The 10099-nt window shown below is 39.1% G+C and overlaps 1 protein-coding gene across 5 annotated transcripts in view; it reads right to left on the reverse strand.

Moving 5' to 3' along the window:
• Positions 1–1575, reverse strand: part of GOLGA4 (golgin A4) — a 70411-nt gene extending 68836 nt beyond the window's left edge. For 2 of the 5 annotated variants that reach the window (XM_017821088.1, XM_017821059.1), the window contains exon 1: positions 1000–1128. In XM_017821088.1, the coding sequence (XP_017676577.1) occupies positions 1000–1113 (114 nt within the window). In that variant the 5' untranslated portion in view covers positions 1114–1128. Of the gene's footprint in view, positions 1–999; positions 1129–1401 lie in introns of those variants that run through there. The other 3 variants (XM_017821050.1, XM_017821077.1, XM_017821068.1) reach the window with 3 other exon arrangements.
• Between the last annotated feature and the right edge of the window lie 8524 nt (positions 1576–10099).

A 10099-nucleotide genomic window follows, 5' to 3' on the forward strand; every position in this document is an offset into this window, starting at 1 on the left:
GTGGATTACAATACTGTGTGCAAGGTATCATAATTCAACTGCTGTTTATTGAAAACAGTAAACTCTGCAGCTGCACTGTACTGAAAGTTGACCACACATGCCAGTTCAGGACAGCACTCTAAACTGCAACTAACAAAAACATACTTAATTTCACTAACTAGAGAAGACACAGTGAAAGACTTTAAAATAAGACTGAAAAACTACATAAAACTTTATAGTAAACTCATTTTCAAAAATATTACCTCTATTTGACAAATGAGTGATTTAAGAAATACAACATAGCTGAATGTCAGCAGTTTTGAAACCATGTTTTAATACTGAGACTATGCAGTGTCAGATCTCCCAGTGGTTCAAATTACACTCAATCAAGCCAAGCCAACTGATCACCCATTTGTCAAATTAACCAAATTACCTGCCTATAGCTTAACATTTACAGGATACAGAGTTTAATAATCAGTTTTACTCTTTTAGATTCCAAAATGCAAAGGATATTTAAAACCCAGCGATGACACACAGGCAGACACTATAAACATGGAGTTTGCCAATACAAAGACAACTTGTTGAAGCCCTTCTACCCAAAATTTGATAAGAGAGAATTTATTCTGTTTCAATGCACATATGAAATCATCACAACATTTTTCTGGCCATTATCACTTATACTCTGCACTCATGTCATATCTAATGTGCATTATTATAATTTAAAAATGGTACTTTCTAGAATCCAACAGTTAATTTCATGAAAGTACATGTAAGAAAAACAGCCGATTAAATTATGATTAAAACAAATAAATAAATGCCTTGATCTCAGATTTATACTACATTCTCAGTTCTTCCACAGTGAAAACAAAAAGCAAACATAAAGTTGAGGTAAGCAAACCAGCCCTGTAAAGGACGGAAACAGAAAGAATTTACAGAACTGAAAGAATAAACACTGAGAGAGAAGGATGACTGGAGACGTCAATGTTGGATTATTATTCAGTGCACATAAAATGTCATTACTTTAAACAGTAAAGACGAATCCCCTTTCCCTTTGATGTTCAAACAAGAGATGGTTTTTACATTCCTCCACAAGACCGTCCTTGTAGAGTGGCCAAACAACGGTCTCAGAAGCATCTAGAGAGGCTTCTAGGGCAGGAAGCAGATCAGTAACAACCAACTTGGATGTCACAGTTCCAGCGAAGCGCTGAGAGCAAACCGGGGCGCGACGCCCGCCAGCCGACCGAGCCCGCAGCCCTAGGCCGGCTGGGCCTGCGCGGTGCGGCATGACCCGACCCTTCCGCTGTCCGACCGGCCCACGGGATACCAAGATCTCCCTGGGCGAGGCGCGGCCCTGCCCCGGTGGGTGAGAGGCCGCCACAAGCCCCAACACGGCCCGGTGGCCCCGGCCCCACCCCGCCGTACCTGCGGCGGGAGGGAGCCCGTGCGTCCCGCCGCCCCGCGCGGCGGCGTCTGCTCCTCGCTGATCTTCTGCTTCAGCTTCTTAAACATGGTGGCGGGATGGAGAAGAGGACTAGGCTTCCCGGCCAGCCGGTGGGGCAGCGAGGGGCGCCCGGGGGGCGACGGGACCGAGTTCCACCTGCCCCTGCCTGCAGAGCCGCCGCCGCTTCGCGCTCGGTCCCCGCTCCGCGGGGCAGGGCAACGTCGCGGCAGCTGCGCCTGCGCGGCCAACGTGGAGCCGAGCGCCCTGGCCGGCACGGTGCGCGGCGAGGTACAAACTTCACAGCGCAATGCCCGGGGCCACCCCGAGCCTGAACCCGCACTCCAGCCGCGACCGCGGCGAAGCAGCGCCGCCTCGCCTCTCTCTCAGCGGGCGCGGGAGGCGGTGCCGTCCAGGGAACGGAACTGGCAGAAAGGAGTCACCACTTCCGTCAAAAGGGAGGGAAAACGGAGCGGTAACAACCGCCCGCAGCCACCTCGCGGCACCTCTGCGCCGCCGTACTGTGTGACCCCGTACCTCCGCCCCGCCAGAACGCTGATGGTCTTAAAGCCCTCGTGTGACCGAGTCCTTCTGAGCCGGTACTGACAGTGTCGCGGACAAGCTTTCACAAGCCGAAGAATCGGGCAACAAGGTAACAACAAGGTGCTCGGTTCTCGAGCTTGTGAAAGCTTCCGACTAAATGCTCAACAGCTGCTTTTTTGAAAGTGCCTGAAAGCCTATCTGCTAATAAGAAAGTCGTGCTGTTTTCGTTCAGTCCACCTTAAAAGCTTTTGAATACTCTTCTGTTTCTAAATCTGAGATATACTGTTTACAACTAAAGTACCATTGAGGGTAGAAAGGCAGGGTTTGCCACAGTTGTTTTTGCTACTGTCCCCATGAAAGTAGGGCGGAAATGTTCTTGGCTGCTTTAGGTTAAAGCCTCTGGCTTTAGAGCCCTTATTGGATGACATTTGTGCATGTGTGTTCAGTCCTATCCATACAGATGCATAGGGCTGTCAGCAGTAGCCAGCATTTATTCTCCAATAATGGGACTATTTTGAAACACTATATTGACAGTGACTCGGTATGAAGGTTAAGAAATACATGGTGCTGTTTGCAAGAAATGATGAACCACGCTGGTCTTCTGTATAGCGCCCTACTCAGGAGGCTGCATGCAGTAATCACTAACGCCCAGAAATGTTTTCACTGAAATACGCTCCTGAAATCTGTAAGTAGTTTGAAAAAAAAAGTGCATAGGAAATGGATCATTTGCTGTTACACTGACTAAAAAAATAACCAAGATACATCTACAGCAAACATAAACTGCTGTTTTTCCTAATTTTTTTTTTGCAACATGTTGAAAAAAATAATTTTCAGCAGACTGTTTAGTTATAGATAAACTGCAAGTAGTAGTGATCCTTTCTGTGCTTTTGAGTTGGTACAAACCAGCAATATTTTGTGATACGTGGCTATGTATCTAGTAGTGTTCCAATAATACAAAGTGGTATCCCACATTAAGTAGTAGTATCCAAATTCTGAAGACATATGTGATAATTCTGCAAAACCCTATCATAAGCCTTACAAAAGGGCTTTAAATATTTTAGCATCTGGGCAAGTTTGATTAAAATATATTTCAATATACAAAGCATTTGCTCTAAACCCCACAGAAGTCCTGTGGTAAATGTCTGGAACTATTCTTCCATACACACACAGAGTGTCAAAATCCCATAGTTAACTGAATAGTACGTTATTTCTAGAGGGCCGATCTGATCTTAGCAGATTTCTTTGTAAAATTAAAAGTAGTTGTTGAAAGTGAAGATTTGCCCTTCATCTTCCTTAAGTACACCAGTTAACATAGACTAAACAAGAAAAATATGATATTATGGTGTTGTGAAAGATAAATGTATATCTGCAAACAGCACTGGTTATGGTCTGTTCCAAATTAAATCTATAGCAGTTAAGCTATTTCCGTGGGAAAGGGAATAGAGCGTAAATGTAAAAGACTATGTTTTCACAGCAGTCTACTCTCTAAGTGTTAGCAATGCTGGCCCACACATTCCTGCCATCCCATTCCTTGCCTTTTTCTGAGTCTGTGATAATATTTGCCCCTTAAAAACTATCATTAAGAAACAGCAAATGATTTTACATAATAATTTCTAGTCAGCAGGGCTAAAAATACATGCAAAGATATTGAGACAGTGAGTTGGGAAGACCTAAAAAACCCCCTAATATGTGTGATTCCTTTAGCTAAAATGCAGAACATCTAAAACCACATCACTGGAGATGCTGTACCCAGCAGAATTCACAGCTGAGAGAAGTCACTAAGTCATAGCATAACAGATTCTTAAAGAAATGTACTTAATAACATTTGCAAGAGTCAAGGTAAGGAGCTATTTCAAGGAGAATCAGGAAGTATTTTTTCCCAATTTCAATACTGTATAATTTGGTAGGTCATTAAGGAAAATATTCACTTTCCTTCTGAGGCCATCAGATTTATGAAACTGATGGATGCAGAATACAGAAAAGAGCAATTTAGGAATAATTAAACTAATTCCCTGCATCACAGTTCCTAGAATATACAAAATAAAGCAAATACATATTTTTCTTCTGTGATTGCACACAGCCATTATGTATAAAAGCACAAAGACAACAGTTTTATGTAGCTAGATTTATCAATTAGTGCTTGAATTCAAGACAGATCTATAAGAACACTCAAGCAGTTTCAGATTAGGAACTTGTCAGCATTTAAGATAATATCCTAATACTGCTATATTGTTGTTTGAGTATTAGCATACTCAATTCCCTACTACTCATACTTTTCAATTAAATGTTTTGGAGGGAAATGTTTCTCATCCTTCTTAACTCCCCTTTCTAGCTCCTAGGATTTACTACAAGCTTTGCCACCCACTGAGGAGGGTGGAGTATCTGGTTGAAGAGACCAAGGGCTTTAGGCTTGAAATTTCTTTCATGCCTGACTTCTCAATAACAGGCATAAGGCACTTCTACATAAAAAGTCACTTGCCTTTCAGTTGAAAGTAGTGAATACTTCATCACCTCTGCTGAACTACTACAAAAGCACAGTTACTATTCAGTATTGATTTGCATACGTTATGTGACTTTCTTGAGGAGCTTTAGAAACAAATGTGTGGTAAATCTGATGGCATGACCATAAAATACAGATAATTTCACAGGTGAACAAAGTGAGTTCTGGAAGACTTAAGAGACTGCACAGCAATTTAGTGATAGATATGAAATTGAAACATGGACCATTTGATACTGTTCTCAGATTTATAATTTAAAATATTTTTAAACCTTTGGTCTAGCAGACACCGTTATGTAACTGCATACATACATAATGAAAAGAGATGCTTCCCTTGCTGCATTCTTATGCCATTTCATCATTTCTAGGAGCTCACCTGTACATAAAGATGACATGCTGACATGCCTCCTTTTTATTATCCCCCTTGTCTGCAAAGCAACACTGCAAATGCAGAATCTTGAGATGTGAGAATCTTTGATTTGAAAAAGGTATTATTTAAAAGGGAAGCAATTAGCAAACTGCTCAGAATGCTCCAACTATGTGATTTTGCATCTTCATCTCTTAACATGCACTATTTCAAATTAAACTCAGATTCTAATAATCTGTTCTCTGTCAGACTTTCTCACCTTATTTTGTCATTTTGATTCCACACTCCTCTCTCACATGTAAAGTCTTTCCCTGCTTATATGGAAAAGGCCAGAGACATTGGGTTAAGAAATATAAGGTACAGCTCACAGAATAGTTATGTTTCATTATTAATATAAAATATACCACCTTGATTTGCTTATATAAAATATTTCTTATTGATGAGTGTATCTATTAAAATGGATCACATACCTTCTAAATAGCAAGGTTTTCCAACTATCCAAAATAAACTCTGATGCCTGTAATTGAAGTAGTACAATGCTATGCTTACAGAAGGGAAGAAAAAAAACTTTAAAAAAAAAAGGCTTATCACCACAAAACAGTGACAAGTCTTCAAGTGAGTATTTCCTCTGGTAGTTTCCTTCAAACCACCTGGACTTTTCCATGGCTCTGAAAGGGGAAGGGAGTTTAACCTACGGGTTGCAATTATACAGCTAAATTTATAATAAATGCAATATGAACTCAAACTATTCTATCATGAAAAACTAGGCTGACCTCAACTTGTCCTCCAGCACCTGAAACTTCATTTGGAATAACACCTGTGGGAGATAAGAGAGATGCTGCATTGACGGGGACAGCCACAGTATTAAATTGCATTCAGTATGTTTGGTCAGACAGAGGCCATAATCAAAAAGTTTAACTCAAGAAAGATACTAGAAATTCCACACATTTGTACATAGAGCAAACTAGCCTGGCATAAAAAGAACAAGACAACTGTATCATTTATTACTCTGTCTGGCTAAATTAAAGGATTTCAAGCAATTTTTTTTAATATTTCCATCACTGCCAGGTCCTTCTTATGAAACCAGGAACTGCATCGTGAGCTTCCCATTCTGATTTAGCAGTGCTCTGCATGCAGCCAAAGAAACTCAGTGTTATAATGTTTACTAAAGAATTTACAGAATGATTTTTACTCTCTGACTCTTTTTTATTAAACACATGTAATAATATTTCTTCACAGAAGTGCTACACTGAATTATTTACCAAAGATGAAGACCAGACCTGCTCAGGCAGGGAGGCCTGCTGTGGCTACTTGAGTCAGAATACACAGAACTCCTGGAAACACCAAGATATAATTCTATCTCCTACTGGTAGTGACTAGAATAGTGTTATTTAGTCTTTGATTTCGAAGAGTAAAGTGTCATGTATTGTTCTTCTATTATCCTACCTTATTCAGTTCATCCCTATAACCACTAAAAATAGCTAGAAATGTTATTTCTACATCATGTAACTCTCTAGACCTGGGGCACCCGACAGCCCATGGTGCCTCCCACCAGCCACTGACCTTGCACAGACTTAGCACCATGCCAGTCATGCGCTGGTGTCAGAGCTCCTAGGTGAGCCACTGGCGTTACTTTCCAGGCTGGATGTTGGACTCTGAACCCTTATTTGACATTATCAAAGGAATAATTTCAAATTAAAACCCTCTAGATTTGTCACAAAATTTCCAGGCAAAACCCTCACATTTCTCATATTAACCTAGCATGGACAAAGGAAGAAGTAAAATAGTTTAGTTCATTTTTGCACTTCCATCCTATATTAAATTGCCCAAAAATAGTCAGTAAGTAAAACAATTATAACTCAGATGAGTTTCAATTCTATGTCTCCCTTACAACTTTTTTCTTGGTCTCAATAATATCTGGGATAACTTTTTACAGAACATCTAGTAGCCCTTCTGGATGCTATTCATTTAAAACTGACAAATATGAACAAGTACAACACTCAAATAGCTAATTTGAAATATTTTACTGTTTTTCCGCTTCCAGCATGAAAGCGATTTATTTTTTTTTTGCCCTGAGGCCTTTTTTTTTTAAGAAAAGGTGTGCATGTTTTATCAGTAACAACATGTAGATGGGAAGCCACTTTTTTTCCTGTTCTAGGTTATACTGGAGACATTACTTCTACACTTACTGATGACAAATTATAAGGAACACAACAACTACTATGTAGTTTCAATCAACCTGGTTATGTTTAGAAAGCAGTTATCATCCTACAGGTTATATTTGGTACCATCTTTTACAAGCAACCTGGCCAACATAAAAAAGTAGATAAACGCAGATGCAGAACTGGCTGTTCTAAAAATATGCATGGCTGTCTTGCTTACCAGGAATTGACTGAATTGAATTTATGTCCCTCAGGAAACAGGCAAAGCTTGAAAAGTCAGCACACATCTTACTTATACTGGTCTGGTGACAATTTAATTTTTTTCTCAAAGGTTTTGAAGCAAAGCAGACATGGAGAGTTAGAAGTGTACCATGACATCTTTGGTGAAGGAATAACCTAGCAGCATGAAATGGTTATTTAAGTAATTGCTTGTCATTAGACACTGGGACCTGTCTGAGATTCCATTTAGCCTCCATTAGTTTTAATATTTATTAGTTTATGATGTTCTAATCTATTATATATATAAAACCAAAAGTTACAATTTCTGTTGGTGATTTGAAGGATTCTTAAATTGGTGGATTAACCCATTCTGTTGTTATTAACAGATTCTAAAAGTATTTGTTTTCAGTATTAAGTGATTAAATCAGCTCATGTAGATAATAAAGTAGCAAAGCTAAGTTGTTGCATAAAAGCTTAAGGCATGGTTCAAAGTATAGCTTTATTCTGAAAAATTCCTATAAAAACAGTATGAAAAAAATCCGTATTTGTTGTGCCTTGGTTCTGACACTAGATATGCTTTCTGTAGTCATGCAGAGAGATAGGGTAGGGTGGGTGTTTCGGGGGTTTTGGGTCTTTTACAAAGAAAATTGCCAGGCATACAAAACAAACATTGGCTCCTTTAATCACCCAGCATTATTTTTTGCTTTCATCTCACTTCCTGTAACAATGGTTCTCCCTGCCAAACAGTGTTCTCATTACAGTTGTGTAATCCCATTTTTTAAAGGTATGCCCTTGGTGACATCTGTGCAAGCTGAGCTCAGGTTGCATAAGTAACCAACTGTCTCTCTTAAGTGCATGCTAATAAACAAGTCTGCACAAGTAACTATAATCCAGTTTGTGTGTGCTCTCCCTCACTTATTTAGCTGAGCTGGTCAAATAGTAAGTGTGCAAAATATTCAGGCATGAATCATCACAAAAGTTAACTGGCTTTCCTTTCAAATCCTACAGAAATGTTGAACAAGACTGTTCTGTCACTTTTCAGAATTAAATCATGCCTGGAAGTAGAATTGTCCAGTATATACTGAGAGTGACATTGCTTGCTTTTATAGTGCTTTTACATTTGCTCAGCCTAGAAACAGTTGAAGACACATTCTTTCACTTGCATCATCTAAAGCTTTGTTTACTCTGTTTCAATTGGTTTGACCTTTGCTAATACAATTCAAGAAGTCTCACAGAGTTGCATAGGTGTAATTTAGGATGTCCTTTAGCAATCATGATTATTTGTAAGATCATCTTAATAACTCCTGAAAAGTCCAAACAAAACCTCAGAAATTGCAAATAATCTTTTCTTGTTCATTAATCAAATACAGAATTCTACAACAATAAAGTTTATTTTAGATCAAAACACATTACATACAGAAACATAAATATTTGCTTTTTACTGCTAGCTCACAAAGGTTGAGCTGCCATAATCCCCAGAAGATTCAACATGAAGTACACAGAGAGAAATTTGCTACAAAAATCTAAGTAATCAAGTATGTTCAAGCTCTAAAATGCATTGTACATTTAAAAGAATACTATCAATTTAATTTAGTTTAATTAATTTGTTTTAAGTATTTTCATATTATATATTCACTTTTTATTTTGGCCAGTTTGAATCTTACAACCAGACATCTGGAGTCTCCTGGTAGCTTCATTCTCTAGTTGAAGAGAAGATCTGCATATTGCCATAAGAAAGACTAAAGAGGTATATGCTGTATTAAAATTCTATATAAAGTAAATTATTAAATTGAAAACAAAATTCATCAGGTTAAACTTTATGGGCAAGTAGAACATGGTTTAAACTGTATTTATTTTAAATTAATCATTATGAACATTTCTGTGAACTTTTCACATTTTTCTTCTCCCTTATTGATACCTAGTGTTTGAATTCCGTTAGCACTGCATTTCTCTAAAATGTTCAGAATAGAGACTCACCTTCAAAAAAAAACCACAAAAAAACCCCAACAAACACTTGTACAGCATGACAGACCTAAAATTTCAAGCATTTGAGGTATTATCTGCTCTAACATGACCTGGTAAAGCTGGTTTTGCCCTAGATCTCAGGTGCATGTACCTTACACAAAAATATTACTTAATTCCCAGCCTTCTGATTTTCAATTCAGCAAACAGTATTATTAAACCCAATCTGCTTAATTGGAATGGGCTGTTTCTCTCAGGAGTGCTGAGCATCCATAGCTGACATTGACTGAAGAGGGAGTGACTGCTCAGGCGCTGTAAAATAACTGGACCAGAAGTGATGGTGATTAAGCCTACAAAGAAGGTACAAGGGTACCTTGTACCACAGACTGACTTCTGTGAGCAATATACATATTGGACAATCTAGAGAGTATAGTTCAGAGCCTGAAATTTAGAATTTAACTTTCCTTATGCTTCTCCACTTTAACAGTACTTGTATAAAGGAAAAATCCACCTTCACCTTCAAATGATGATGCAAATTAATATGTCCAACATATACCAACAGAGAAGGGCACTGAAGCTGCGAGCAGCAGCATAGTCTCAATACTGATGGAAAAGAAGCACCTCTCTCTGGATTTCAGTTATTCCATTTGGTTATTTTTAAAACATACGTCCTAGTTAGAACAGGTGGGACCGATTCATCACTGGATGGGTACAGCCCAAAACTGTGTATTCTATAGCCTTCCATGCCATTTCCCAAAAACTGTTGTCGGGGGGGGGGGCTGCCTGTGGGGGGGTATTCCTGTCCTCATACCCTTTTATGGAATTCCCCGCTCTGAGCATCCTCATACCCTTTTATGGAATTCCCTGCTCTGAGGGGAGAACTGAGCATCCTTTTATGGAACTCCCCGCTCTGAGGGGAGGATTGACCATTC

The sequence above is a fragment of the Lepidothrix coronata genome, unplaced genomic scaffold, assembly GCF_001604755.1.
Source record: "Lepidothrix coronata isolate B3197 unplaced genomic scaffold, Lepidothrix_coronata-1.0 Scaffold3, whole genome shotgun sequence".
In the NCBI taxonomy this organism is placed as follows: Eukaryota; Metazoa; Chordata; class Aves; order Passeriformes; family Pipridae; genus Lepidothrix; species Lepidothrix coronata.